General features: G+C 37.1%; 1 protein-coding gene across 2 annotated transcripts in view; it reads right to left on the bottom strand.

Moving 5' to 3' along the window:
* Positions 1-853: 853 nt before the first annotated feature.
* Positions 854-15,926, bottom strand: part of LOC110457969 (leucine-rich repeat neuronal protein 1-like) — a 32,626-nt gene continuing 17,553 nt past the window's right edge. For both annotated transcript variants that reach the window (XM_021509491.1, XM_021509499.1), the window contains exons 2-3: positions 8,100-8,485; positions 854-8,015 (exon numbers count right to left, since the gene is read on the bottom strand). In XM_021509491.1, coding sequence (XP_021365166.1) covers positions 4,717-6,840 — 2,124 coding nt within the window. In that variant the 5' untranslated portion in view covers positions 6,841-8,015; positions 8,100-8,485 and the 3' untranslated portion in view covers positions 854-4,716. The remainder of the gene's footprint in view (positions 8,016-8,099; positions 8,486-15,926) is intronic.

The raw sequence follows: 15,926 nt of genomic DNA, 5'->3' as shown, positions 1-15,926 counted from the left end.
ACCTCCAGCCATGTAGCCTTGGCACTTCATTTGATTTATAAGGTCGTAATTCAATTGCATGGCTTCCTCAAAAGTCATTAATTTTGTATAATTGGCAAGGTTCATTTCCAACACTTGTAACAATTACATATTTGAAAAAGGGGTTCCTGTCTCCAGTGTTTTCCCAGGAATAATAATCACATCCCCAGTTACATTTAAGGTACCCTATCCCAAAACACAATAGCCTATAAATCCCAAAACACAATAACCCTATCTCCAGGAACAATATTCCTATCCCGATACACAATAACCCTATCCCATTTGACACAATATCCATATCCTCAAACAATTTTCCTAACCTCAGATAAAAAGATTCAATCCTTATATGCACAATAACCCTATCGCAAGACTAGATATTCCTATCCTAATGCACAATAACACTGTCCTCAAACAATGTTCCTAACCTCAGACATAATAATTCAATCCTTATGCACAATAACTCTATCCAAAGGCAAAATAACCCTTTCTCAAGATACATACCGGGTATATATATATCCCTATATGTCCGAACAATACCTTTCAACCCCTTATTGTTCCTTTCAACCCTTCGGGCACAATAAGTTGACCCCTAAGATTTATAACCCTTATCTTCAAACACAATTATGTCCTCTTCAGGAACATGAGCCATCGCCTGTTGTACACCAACATTCTCCTCAGCAACAACTGCTTCCCAGGAACAGCAACTTTCACTGTGGTCTTCAAACAACAACAAGTAAGTTTCAGCATACTTGGATATGCTTGATTCAGATACAGTTTAAATACTTAAGACTGAGTCACACAATAGATAGATTATAACAAACAAACAATACCCATGAAATGTCTTATTTTGCACTTTATTGTTTTTGATTGACAAAGTAAAGAGAACGACACATACATGTCAGCAATCTGAAATATTAAATGAGTACAGATGAAGACAAACATTAGACAGTCACACTGTTTTGACAAAGAATCCTCCCTAACAGGGATGTCACTGACTAATATGATATTCTTTGACATCATTGCTAGTTCATTACTTCATTGACAAGCTGGAATGAGAATATATTTGTGTCTTTGTTGTCAATAAATGTCAGTTCACAATATTGTTTTCATGGAAAGTGGGATTTTTCAAACATAATGCTGATTTAATTCTTAAATATATTAACAATAAAATGATAGTCATTTAAATACAGGCCTTTGTTAGACTATCAAGATTTCCATAATCGTTTTATCCTAAAATATTTTTTTTGATTTTGATAAAACATTAAAGCTAAAGTGACTTGATAAATAGTACAGATTCAGTCCAAAGGCTTTTGATTGTATAACAAAAGAAACATTGGCAGAGCTATAAAATTCTGGGACTTTAGCTAGTCTGGGACATTAGCAAGTCTAGATGTATTCTATGTATGAAAGTACACTGATAACTGGTGATTTAGGAAAACAGGTGACAGCCACATACATATATTACATATACAATGGTTTGAAGTTATTATTGCTGTGCCATACTCAAACTCTATACAACTTGCATTTCATTATGTTTTTCAATACATTTGCTGTTAGAAAAAAGAAAGTTTAACAGATATGTCCTACGGTAAACATAGGCTTTCTGATTGAGAGTTTGGACTAGAGACTTTGTAGCACTAAGTCTAAACCCAGAGAATTTGCAGGAGTAAAATTGTAAAAATGAGAGCCTGCAAAATTTAAGTATTGCCAGTCAAGGTAACAGATGACAGGAACTATTACTCTTAATGGGTATGATGGTTCAGCAATGTGGAGCACCATATTACATATATCGAAGAAATTTAATTGAAATTAGATCTTAGCATCACTCCCATTTCCTGATATGTCACGACATATACGTAAATGGGAGCGATGCAAATATCCAATTTGAATTAGATTAATATGGAAGTTTAAGGAAGAAATTGTATAAACATCGATAATATTGACCATTTATTAATAAATGTTGTAAGCATATCTGAAGGATTTAAAAAAAGACTACCTTAGTCATCATACTAATACTGTACAACAAACATGATCTATCAGTGATATGGGCCAATTAGATGACATGCAAAATGGTGAGTTAAGATTAGATAATACTGACCTATATAGCAACAGGGTGGCATCACGCCAAGGTACCTTGCCATTTAAGACACTTGTTTAATTATTCAAAGTTAGTATCATTTACTTCAGTAACACACATTTTCTCTTAATTAATCATCAGTGCCAAACATGTCAGGACTGAATATATACAACATTTCAGAAATGTTTAAACAAACTGTAAATGCAGAATATTTATTAATACATCAATGAATTAAGAAGATAGTGTTATGTTGGTTGTCTGCATAACAAATTTTCCAACCACAAGCATTTTCCATTTTTGTATTGCAATGTGCATATAAGTTGGTCCCGATCTAAAAAAAATTACTGTTATAAAAATTAATATTAATATACACCTGGGCCGCTTTCATTTATCGCGATCCAAACAGTTGAACCAGTTGGACCAGAGTTGTTCTTTTATGAAATAAGGTCAGACTTGTTAATCTGATGCTACTTACAGGTGAGCCTTTGACAAAGCCTTTGCAAGGCCTGCATAAACATTTGTAGGTCCTTTAGTATTTGTACCCGAAAATGTAACATTTAAAAAGTGACAAACCGTTTGTTCTACATAACGAACAGGCCCCAGGGGAAATTTTTGCCACAGTTTAAATTTCGCCTCATTTGTCCTCCGTAATTAAATGAGGGCAAATTTATTATTATGATGAACACTAAGTTTATAACATATTAAGCATTAAGTAAACAAATGTGAATGACAAATTTAACTAGGGACTAAAATGGATATTACTGTCAGAGGGCGAAAAGTTTGACCTGGCGAAAGTTTGACCTGGCGAAAGTTTCTGGGTGTACAATATTATTTCACTTTCATCAAGAAAAAAACCTGTAAACTGAAGTAAACAGTAGTACTTAAACCTGAAGGCCATTACTTTTTGTTGGTGAAATCTACCACTGAAAACATTACATTATAATGTCACTTGCCTGCTGGAAGTAACTGTAGTTTGTACATTGAAGTGTCAGAAAAGTTGTGATGAATTGAGATTTGGAAGAACTACTAACATTTTTTTTTATGTAAAACAGGCTTAGGACCAAGCAAAAGAATTGCAATGACTTTGCTTTATAATACATCATATAATGTACAAATATTTAAAAACAAAAATTATACAGAAAAAGTACTTCAGAATTTAAAAGTATTTGTTTAAGATCAACCAAAAAATATTTGATAGCCACTGGGAAAAATTGAACCAAAGATATAATGCATTTTTTTCTGTGAAATATAAGGTTAAACAGCGAAAACAAAGATGTTATTTTTCTACTGTAGCAAATAGCATTTTTTGTTATTTTCAAACTAAACCAACTAGAGAGCAAGGTTTAGTATGAAAAATAGCTAACAATGGGTATAAATATTCCATTGTGATGTTGATGATGCCCTGATATTTTCTTAATGTGGTGTCACAATACAGCATATTCCTTGGCTCAACATTTTTGTTTTCATGTGGTGGACTGTTATGTTCGTGGAAGCCCATGTTTGTATAATAAGAAGAACACTGATGGGTTCTGGTTCCCTGATGGATCAGTTATATTTCATTTTTAATGTTTTAAAAATATTTTTCACTTATGCTACACACTTGTGAAAAATATAAAAATTGTTTACCCCAATCGGGAAATATGACTTTAATAATTAAGTAATTACTTTAAATTTACTAATTGAACAAGTCATTTATGTGCTGAAAGAGGGATTTTCTCTCTCTGTACTATCAAAGTTTGCCATTATCAACACTTTTTAATTGCCCTTGAGGGACGTGTTGACAGGTCACATGACCTTTTATCGGAACTGTTTACGGGAGTAAATTATGACCAAATCACCATATTACTGCTAAATTATGGATTGACAGGAGAGAAGCAGCATTTTAATTTCACAGAATGAATGTTTACAATGCATTATCTCACTAACAGGGATATTATAAGACAGATATCACATGTGACTGCACACCAACATGTCCTTGGCTTGGTGTCGTAGTAACACGCTTGCTCCTATGGGCGACTACTCTGTATGAGACCGTACTGTAGTTGTGTGTCAAATACCCATCCTTACCTTCACTTCTATGAACACATAAATTGTCACAATTTTAGGTATAATAATAATCCTCCATATAGCTCCTTAATCCAACTTTAAATCTTGTATAAATTTCTGCAACAACGTATTTTTTTGTGATCACTTATTATTACAATTTCTATACTTAAAACCACATCACAAAGCAATAAATACATATATTTTGATACAAATCGTAGAATTTTGGGGGAAACTTCATCCTCAGGCTCTCTGGCACATTTACGCATATGAAGATAGGATTTTGTGCACGTGAATAACATCTTTTTGGTACAGAATATCACTAACCTCCATGAGAACTCCTGGAATTTGGTACACACTTTTAAATTAATTCACACTATTATGTAAGAATCTATCTTAATCTTGTGGTGTTATCTCCCCTTATTTCCAACCATGCAATCCTGACTTTAGTGTGTCTTTTGATATTATCTCCATATGAATAGAAAACACACATTATCTTCCATTATTTTACATTAGATTATCTCTTGGCATTGGAGTCTAGGAATGTGTTACCTCCCTTTAGTTCGGGGAGTGTGCCTTCAGTCTTGAGCACTGATTAAGGAAGTTCGAGAAGAACACAATGGTGTGGTAGGGGGATTATAGAAATTGTCCAATGGAATATGTGCCATGGCTTCACTTTTCTCGTGACTAGTGGGTTCAAGGTACTCCTTGTGCCTCCGAAAACGTCTTGCAACAGCTATCACACAGCCAAGCGCGATCGCTAGCAGGATGACGGCACATGAACCAATGATAATACGTTTGTCTATCCTGGTGATGCCCATGGGTAGTTCACCAGGCTGTGTAGTGGTCACATTGACACAGTCTACTGTGTACTGCTCCGTGTCATACACATAAACGATGCAGAACTCATACATTGTTAGGGGTTTGAGGTTGGTGAATGTGTAACGGGTGGCAAACTGCCCTAGGTGGATAGTGCTGTACTGTATTGTGGATGAGGGTACCCGATAGTGTATCTGGTAGTCCGATATCATTGAACGGTATGTGGTCCCATTCCACATGATTGTCACATAGTCCCCAGCAATGCTGGAGGGAATGATTCGGATTGGTTTGTTGTTCACCATTACGGACGTTGAGCTAATGTCAAATCCATTCTGGTTCATTGCCTTACACAAGTAGGTGCCACTGTCTGATGGCCGCAGATGTCGCACAATCAGAGTACAATTTCCAAACACTTGTACCCGCCCCGACTTAACTGACCCTGACAACATTGTCCCGTTGGGGAGTCGCCACTTTATTTGGGGGTCAGGAACACCAAGAGCATGGCATTCTAGCCTCAGTTCCTCTCCAACACTGATATTGTAGCTGGTCCCGAATAAAGGCAGGGCTGAAGGTGCACATGTTTTGTTAATTGCCTTTTTCGGAAGCATTTTTAATAGTCGACCAGATAAGTTTGGCGGAGAATCACAGCGTAAAACAGATTCCTCATACAAAACCGACGTAAAGTTGGGTTGTTGTTCCTCCTTCACCAACTCCTGTCTTATCCAATATGCATTACAGTCACATCTGAGATTGTTGTTATAAATATGAATTTTTTCCAATGAGGGTAACCCTGTTCTGATGGCTCGAGGCACAGCAAACAGTCGGTTGTTATGTAAATATAAACTCTTGAGACGCGGAACATTACTAAAAGCATCAGAATCAACATAAATGAGCATGGGATTATCATGAAGCTCCAAAATTTGAAGCTGGGGAAGATTTTTGAAGGCTTGTTTTTCAATGACATTTAGATTTGGCATGTACCGAGCCCTGATGAGAGAAACATTGAGATTTTTGAAGGCGCCTCGACTGATCCTGTATATTGGGTTCCCATCCAGGTACAGGCACTGTAGACTCGCAACTGAGAGAACTGTACCATCGGGAACCCTGCTCAACTTGTTGAAGGACAGGTCTAATGTAGACAACTCGTTCATTCCATGGAATGCATCATCACCTATGTTAAATATGTTGTTGTGATCTAGTCGGAGCTCGGCGAGGTTCGCCAGAGTCTCAAACATGTTTGGTTCTATGTTGCGCAGGTTGTTCCTTGAGAGGTACAGCCACCTAAGGGACGGCATGCTGAGGAACCACTCCCGCTCCAGGAATGACAGCTTATTGCCCTCCAGATTGAGGCGCTGGAGGTAGTTGAGTCCCCCAAATGAGTGCTTCTCTATGGAATGTAAAACGTTGTTGGACAAATCAAGGTAGGCCAGGAATTTGAGACCGCTAAACTGACCGTTGGGTAGGTAAGATAAACTGTTGTTGTGAAGGTCGAGAGACTTTAAATGTGTTAACTTTTGTAGTCTGTTGTCTATCTTGGATATTCTGTTTGAGGACACATCAAAGTGCTTTAAATAGTTCAGAATGTCCCTTATCTTGAGGTATTTGATTCTGTTGCCTTTGAGCATGATTACCTCCACCTGGTTGGATAGGTTCTTTGGGACAGATCCGAGTCCTGCCTCGGAGCAGTTGATCGTCTTCATGAGTTTGCCCTGTGTGGGTGGCTCATACCGACTCAGGCTACAGGTACACAGTTTGGGACAGAACGGTGGTGTCCACATCTTGTCCTGTCCCTTATCAGGACAGCACAGGGGCAGCACTGCCATCATGATATACAGCCAGACATTTATATTACACAAGCTGCATGGTTGGTCTTTACTCCACATTTTCAGGGATAGAGTAAGTCACATATCAGGTTATAGTCTATAGCAAACATTTGTGCCTGACATAACTCGATTATCTGAACTATTTCATTCCTGTGGTTTGTGTGTGAAGCTTTCAAAATCAGTTTTTATCTACGTCAGAGAAGAGAGTACATAACCTTAGAACATTTGGATTAATATTGGTCAATTTTTTCTCTAATTTCATCTGTACTGGAGTCTTGTAAAGCAGGTGGGACATTCGTTACTACATTGTGTACTAATGAATATGAATTGAGTCGGATGTGATTGTGTGTTTTCTTCTATTGATTACTGCTTCTCCTGGCTAGCATGCTAGGGTTTACTTCATTCTAACCCAACATGGATCTAAATGTCCTTCTTGTCTGGTCTATATCTTAGATTGTGGACGTCTAGTATATATATCAGATTGGCGCGTTCGATTTCCTGGCTCCAGGAAATCACACCATTAGCCTTGTGCTGCGTGTAAGATGTGGCACCCCTTCTGTATGATGGTTGAATGCACGAGTTCTGGCTGATCGTGTTGTCACACCAACACCACGGTAATACCACAGACTCTGACGTAGGAACGTCGGAAGCTCTTGGCGTCAACGGCCTTGCATTAGGGTGTTAATACTGACAACCAAGTGGTCCTATTAACCTCCTTGTATAGATTGTGGCCAGAAGCGAGCTCTTTACCGCCTCTCTGTCTATCAAACACCATGTATGATATTCATCAACGTAATTCAACAATCCTTTGGTAGCCTCAGTGGTAATAATTCCTCACTTTATGCTGACAGTAAATAGCTGGCCCACAAATCAGTTGGTTAATAATGAACAGGACACAAGGCTATACTGCTAGCATTGTGTTATTGTGTCAGCTGATGTCCAAAACTGAACCTTGGTTCTAGAACATAGAGGTATTAACCTTGTTGACCTTGATCGTGTTGGAGATGTTGACACCTTGGACTATTTTGAAGATGATGACCTTACACTGTTATCTCGGAAATGTTGACCTTGAACTGTTGTATCAGAAATGTTGACCTTGAACTGTTGTATCAAATATGTTGACATTGAACTATTGTATAAAAGATTTTGAACTCGAACTCTTATATCAGAGATGTTGACCTTGAACTGTTGTATCAGAGATTTTGACCTTGGACCGTTGTTTTGGAGATGTTGACCTTACACTGTTATCATGGAAATGTTGACCTTGAACTGTTGTATCAGAGATGTTGACCTTGAACTGTTGTATCAGAGATTTTGACCTTGAACTGTTGTATCAGAGATTTTGACCTTGAACTGTTGTATCAAAGATGTTGACCTTGAACTGTTGTTTCAAAGATGTTGACCTTGATCTTTTATATCAGAGATTTTGACCTTGAACTGTGTTATATCAGAGATTGTGACCTTGAGCTGCTTGTTCCTATGAAAGGTCACGTTTATGTATTAGTCCTTATGTAATGTCCACTTAAGGTAACTGACCAGTGCTTGTTACAACACTTAAGTTTGAAGGTCACCTACGGACCCAGGGATGGTCGTTTTCTACATCAATGGTAACTTCCATCTTCATTGGCTCATGGTCACATGTCTGTCTCCGTACTGCAACATCGTTGTCCTCAATCAGGCAGCATTAGACACATTTGCGTTACACCTGCAACAGACAAAATTGAACATCATCATAATATGTGTTCAACTTCGAAACTTAGTTGTAATTCAATTTCACCAAACTCACGTTAACATTCTGTTATAAAGAACTGTTCTTGTAGCACTGAAAGTTTGAGTTATTACTACTTGCATATTCACCGATTTGGCAAAAACATTGTCAAAAATTTGTTTTTTTTCTAGATTGAAGTTGCTGGATAGGTCGAATAAGCCCTTTTTTTAAAGAAAAAAATCAATAACCAGGTACTCTCAAATCAATTGTTATCAAATACAAATTAATTGACAGTTTTTTTAATTAGGTTAAGATGAGCAGTAATTTCAATGCATTAAGAAATTTGTTTTTGATGATAAACAAATGCTTCATATTGTTACACATGTACCTAACTTGTGTACATTTCTTTCAATGATATCTTGAAATCAATTTTTGATTGAAATTCATTGAGAGTTTTAGAAATGATGGATTTTGTTTTAAATAACTGTGTCATTTTGTTTTGAGATGTCACAGTGTACAGAATTCATCGGAAGCATCTACAGTGTAGCCTGGGATTAAGTTGGTGAGCACTGTCCCTATTTGTGGCGGAGCTGTGGTATCGATTGGTGTATACATGGCTTAGATTACACACTCCCCTGATTTCTGGGTTTCTCCATATAGCCCAACGTAATATATTGTCAAGTGAACAGTTTGGCAGCAGTACATGTGCACTTGTGTAAATGTCTTGTACAGAATCGGTATACATCATCACAAGCAATGTTCTGCTGGTAAAAGGGTTAATCTAACCAATCATACAGCCTTTATTGACATTTTAGGTAATTTCTTCCTGAAAATTGACTCACATTAAAATCCAATTATTTGATTACAATCCTAGTGCAGTATAGCCCCTCCCTTTACCTCTTGTTTATTTTCAGTTACTTGTCAACTCTCCCTATTTAGGAGGGAGACTCCAGATATTGGACCCTTTAATTTAGCATTTTCAACCAGTGAATTTGCTAAACTATTTCTATATTCTAAGATCTAATGAACAACCCAAAGAATGTCATTCAAAAGAGTATTTTTTGTCTAGGGAGTATCACACCCACATTTTATTTAGGTTTTAATTTTGAGCATGCAAAATCTCCCCCATGGAAATTTCAAAAAGTTGGCAAGTTAACAATATTTTATGATTATCATGTAACAGTTAGCTTTATCATGTCACTGGTTAGCTTTATCATGCAACAGTTTATCATGCAACAGATTCACTTTATCATGCAACAGGTTAGTTTTATCATGCAACATGTTAGCTTTATCATGCAACATGTTAGCTTTTTCATGTAACAGGTTAGCTTTATCATGCAACAGTTTAGCTTTATCATGTAACAGGTTAGCTTTATCATGTTACAGGTTAGCTTTATCATGTAACAGGTTAGCTTTATCATGCAACATGTTAGCTTTTTCATGTCACAGGTTAGCTTTATCATGCAACAGTTTAGCTTTATCATGCAACAGGTTGACTTTATCATGCAACAGTTTAGCTTTATCATGCAACAGATTCAGTTTATCATGCAACAAGTTAGCTTTATCTTTTAACAGGTTAGCTTTATCATGTAACAGGTTATCTTTATCATGCAACAGGTTAGCTTTATCATGTAACAGGTTAGCTTTATCATGCAACAGTTTAGCTTTATCATGCAACAGATTCACTTTATCATGCAACAGGTTATCTTTATCATGCAACAGGTTAGCTTTATCATGCAACAGTTTAGCTTTACCATGTAACATCTTTACCATGTAACAGGTTAGGTTTCTCATGTAAACTGTAACAGGTTAGCTGAGGGTCATGGGTAACCTATCTTTACGGGGTCAGTGACTCAATGTTTATATCAAAGTAAGCTTAGCTCGTTCATCAGACAGTGACTTTTGAAAGACAAAACATATTTTAATAAAAGTTTATAAATGATTTATGGCCAGGAAAATATGTGTTGTTATACATATTAATTAGTTGATGGTTTATTAAGTTGCTGTAGTGGTTAAAGATATAAAAAAACAGTTCACAAAATAATGACACTGCTAAGCTCCCATTGTGGTTTGAACCCATATCATTAGCCGTAGCAGTGAGACAATACCATATGTTGCGTTATAGCATCAGTGGGTACAGATCTCAGAGCACTGTGGCTAGTTTACCATACACATATGCCTAGCCGTATAAACCTTCAAGGTATATGAAAAGGCAAATAATAACAAAAAGAACATCTGGAATTACTTAAAAGTGTAGCATGGTTTAAGTTATAATGCACATGTATTGAAGAAGCCTGTTGTTTGTGTGCCTTGTATGCGATGTGGATTGAAGTGTTTCAGGCGGTGCCGTGGAACCATAGGTGGTGGGCACGTCTATCAGCTCATCAATTGAGAAAATTAAAGAATTATACTGTCAGGGCAGACTTTAAAATCTAATTGGAGCCTGTCAGGGTGAGTTAGCCGTCATATGATGGTCCTAGAATGCCATCCCCAGTCAGCTCTGCTAGAAGTTTCCTGGTGCTGTGAAGCATGTCTCCCAGTTAATTGGAAACTGTCTTAGTAGTTATTTCTAGGACAGCTAGTGGTCTGACAAAAACGTGCATGTAGCATGTAACTTGAGTTATATGACAATTTCCTTGCTGTGCACTTAAACAGGAAGGATAATTTCGAGTTAGTGGCTGTGGTAATGCTATCGGTAAAGGACATAACTTCTGGTAATTGTCTCACGAGTGTGAGGCTGTTTAAACCTGTAGTACAGATGATCCCAACCCTAATCATACCACCATCAAGCCATTTCTCAACGTGTGCCAGCAGTTTGGAACAGATGGCATTTATCATAAACAAACTATATCATCAAATATTAAATGGTATATTTTCAAAATAAGATACCTTAGTGATTGCTCAAAGACAAGCTGAGGGATCAGTTCCTCCGACACAGCACTTTAATACACAGCAATAACACAAGTGTGTGTGTTTATAGTGATAGAGGAAGCTCGGGATAATTTTCTATTATTGCTTACAATTTTTTGCCAATTTTGAATCACTTTTTTCAAATCAGCAATAGAAGATTAAAAGAGTGTTATAAAATTCTCAGAAGTAAAATCAGCACCAGTGATTTATAATTATTATAATGAGGAAATGATCTCTCTATTGAATTATCATTGTGAGCTAAAACCTTACTGGTAATGATGGGGAAAATATCTTTGATAGTTCATAGTAGCTTTTGTTGTGAAAATTCTCAAGATTAATGCAATAATTATAATAATAATAATAATAATTCGAGGTTCTTATATACCGCTTTATCACAACCTAGTTCATAGGTTGTCTCAAAGCAGTTCACAAATGATTATCTGTGGTTATAGGGCCTTTGCAACCAGCCAATATCTTTCTCAACTCCCTGGGGAGCATACAGCCAGTGCTGCCATTTTGGTGCTCACAGCTAGTATTCAACAATTCTAGCACTGCCCAACCAGGTACTCATTTACAGCTGAGTAGACTAGAACAAGCGGAGTAAAGTATCTTGTTCAAAGATACAACCAAGTGCTGTGCCGTGACTCGAACCCGCAACCCTTCGGTTACGAGCCTGGCGTCCTACCACTAAGACTACCCTACCTCCATATGAATTATATGCGTAAGTAAATTAATCAATAGGGTAGATTTACTATGTTTATCTATATATTTTCACATAAACATTACAAACTGAATACAGTTCTAGTTGAACACATGTTTATGTAACATTTTTTTCAAAAGTCGTCTTCGGTAATGCAATCTTAACTTGCTATTTAATGTGTTTTACATTGGGATCATATCAACTTGATACTAATTATATTAATTACAATTTGCTTCTTCTACTCATTACTGCAATTCACAAAATTAACCTGTTTTTTATGATGTTCAACAGATAATTTATAAAGACACAGGTTGTAAATGATGTTTTTATTTTCCGAACTATATGTAGATGTTCAAATTTAATTTTGTTATCAAGATTGGACCATATGGGTCGTTTTAAATAGCTATTTTCATTGAGTTTTGAAAATTGATTTAGGTCAATATTACCAATACTAAGTAATTGTGACAAAGAAAATTAACTATACATTCTGCTTTTTATAAAATGGTAGTTTACCATGAAAATAGATGAAAACTCATAGATCTAGAGTGTGTCACATATATCACTTTACTAGAAAGGTCAAAGTTCTGTAGCGGTAATTATCTTTGGGAGTACTCTATCCTCTACTAATTGTATGAGATCTTCATGACAAAAAAATGTTGTATGGCTTTAATTAAAAATTGGTATATGTTTTTAAAGTCCTTGGTGCCAAAGATGGCCTTTCTATCACCGTGGGGTTACTCTTTTTCCGTCTTATTGCATGCTAACATCTGCTGGATTATGTCAGCACCCATTTACCTCTCCAGACGGGAGAAGGAAGGGGCGTGTCTTTCTCAGAGACAGAACAACCCATAAAGCCAAATCCCGACTTCTCCATCAGTTATTTAAGCACTAGTACATAATGTAACCCCAAAGGCTAAAGCCCATTAGAATGATAGATATGGTCCCTGGGTCTGTGATGACCAGGTTAGGCAACTTTGCTGACCAGGAGATGGGACACACAGACAGACAGCACTGCTGAGGACGACCATGGATCGATAGCCAGGCAATGATAAGTAGGGCTCCCCGAATCCTCACTTATACAGTGAGCCAGTGTCTGTGTACCTAATTGTTTTGTATCCCCATTGACAGACGGTTTTGAGAGACTCCAGCCCAACGCTGACGTTACTGTGTTGTGCTAGCTGCAGTATGATTACAGACTTGCTTCAGTACCCTTACTGCTGTCGTTTCATGATACCTCTTACCCCCTATATAGACACTTATACTAATTCACAGTTTGGACTGAAACATTTCTGTCCTGATTGCTCCTTGAGGTCATTTAGGCGAGAATTGTTAAAAATGGTATTTGTTCTTTTGTGCAAATCAAGCACCAGTTGAATTGTTACGAAGTTGGATATTAATTTTTAAATGCACGATTGCATTCCATTGTGAAGCTCTGTAATTTGAAGGTTATAATTATATTTACCCAATGATTTCTTATTGTTTTGCGATTGTGTACCATAATTTAAAAAGTGCTCTAGGATGAAATACTGTTTCTGCTGTTCCTTCTAGATGTCTGTCTTTTCACTCTATGTTCTTACTTTTTGTTCTGTAGTGTTCCATAGATTACAAACTCTACTGCATATATATATATATACATGATGCTATTGAATCAGAGAAGTTTGGGATTGCTATGGAAATGTCAAGGTCACTAAGGGCTTCTCATTGTTCAATGTCATTTCCGGTGGCTCCCGGGAGACAATGATTCTGTGAGACAATGTATTTGCCTGTTTAGGGTTACTCTATCTGTCCTTACATTTCCTTCCAACCCTAGAGGTTTTAGGCAGGTTTAAACAAGCAATGACTGGTAAAGTTGGGATTTGAGCTCCATAAAAGACAAAAAAATAATTTTCAAATTCAAAATGAATACCTACCTACCTAATATTATGTTTTTTCTGGATGTAAATCTTAACAGATTTATGTTGATTCGTTCTACCTGAGAGGTATGTTTTTTTCTGGCTAGAAAAACCTCTTTTACAGTATAACCTGTCTACACCGAACCATGATATACAAATAGACCAGAAAGACCTTCCTTTAGGTTAAGACCCCTCTGTAGACATTTCTAATGGGGGATGAGGACATTTCGAATTGGGGATGTGGACATTTCTAATGGGGGATGTGGACATTTCTAATGGGGGATGTGGACATTTCTAAAGGGGGATGTGGACATTTCTAAAGGGGGATGTGAGCCTTGGGGTTTAGGATATGATATCCATAAAGAATGCAATTTGTTGATGAAAGTCAAGTATCCATTAACAAATGGTCAGATTCAGTCAGAGGTGACCTTGACGACTATATATCGTGATAAAGGACAATGACCTCAGTGATGGACCAATGGACGGTCAGTCCCATCAGTTTAAATGACATAAGCCAAGCTTATGGTTTTTGGAAAGTTGTTGTTCAAAAGTTGTACATGGGTTTAGCTTTTGTGGGAAAGTGGCCTTATTTGTTTTATGACAGGGTTATGGTCATTTTTGGATGTGAAATATCTGGCAGTCACACACACCACCATGACCATTTACTGATCCAGCAGAGACAGTCACGTATGGTTCTAGAGACAGAAAATCCATTGGAAGTTGGGCTGCATTTAGACTTTGGTTCATATCAGCTAAATATCATACAGTATACATGATGTAGACTATTGAGTCAGCATCCAATCAGAGATCTGGCTATATTGAAGTGATATCGTGATCATTACACAGAGACAGTTACCAAAGTCATAGTAATATATATATAGAAAAGAAAAACAGAAAAGGTCCTTTGCTTCATTCAATCCTAATGAAAATTGTAAAAAAGAAATGATCTGATCTCAAATAGTCAGATTTAATCAACCAAAGTGATATTTATTTTGATATAAAGTCTTAGCAATCGTGGCAAGTTGACTAAGTTATTGCACTGAAACAATTTATTGTATTAAACTTAATTAGCTGACATACATGTAACTTTTTTGCCACAGAGTTGACAGGATGGTAGAAGTGTGCCATATTGATATTGCCTTTTTGAGGTTTTTTCCTAAATATGCTTTATCCCTGTAGGTCAATGATGATGTTTGGTGGTCCCTGTGGTCAGTGATGATGTTTGGTGGTGCCTGTGGTCAGTGATGTTGTTTGGTGGTGCCTGTGGTCAGTGATGATGTTTGGTGGTGCCTGTGGTCAGTGGTGATGTTTGGTGGTCCCTATGGTCAGTGATGGTGTTTTGTGGCCCCTATGGTCAGTGATGATGTTTGGTGGTGCCTGTGGTCAGTGATGATGTTTGGTGGTGCCTATTGTCAGTGATGATGTTTGGTGGTGCCTGTGGTCAGTGATGATGTTTGGTGGTGCCTGTGGTCAGTGATGATGTTTGGTGGCCCCTGTCCAGGTATGTGATTAGACCTTGTAGTTGCTGTTGAGTAAGAGGTGTAGGGACCACACGACTGTCAGTCAGACTACAGTATTATTACTGTATAGCATCAGACAGATATGTACTTCTTCACACTAGAACCACATTGTTACTGTGGATATAGACAGGTGCCAGTTACACAGCTGGGGCACTGGAGACATTGCCAGGCCATCAGGTACTTGTGTTCCAGGTATCATACAGCGCATTAAAATCAATATCTAAAATAGATAAAATGTCCCGTTATATATATATTGGAACAGTTTTTGCTCTTCCACTTCTTTTGAATTTCCTACTTAATTAGCAGGAAATGTTTCTGATGGGATGAGAAGTGTACGTGGTTGATTCTCCATGCAATCTATTGTGTAGTGATACAATGGGCTTACTGATATCACTTTCTGTAGATAGCCTGGCAGA

The sequence above is a fragment of the Mizuhopecten yessoensis genome, unplaced genomic scaffold (genome assembly GCF_002113885.1).
Source record: "Mizuhopecten yessoensis strain PY_sf001 unplaced genomic scaffold, ASM211388v2 scaffold1171, whole genome shotgun sequence".
NCBI classification, from domain to species: domain Eukaryota; kingdom Metazoa; phylum Mollusca; class Bivalvia; order Pectinida; family Pectinidae; genus Mizuhopecten; species Mizuhopecten yessoensis.
The sequence above is the reverse complement of the archived record's forward strand: the minus strand, read 5'-3'. Positions and strand labels throughout refer to the sequence as shown.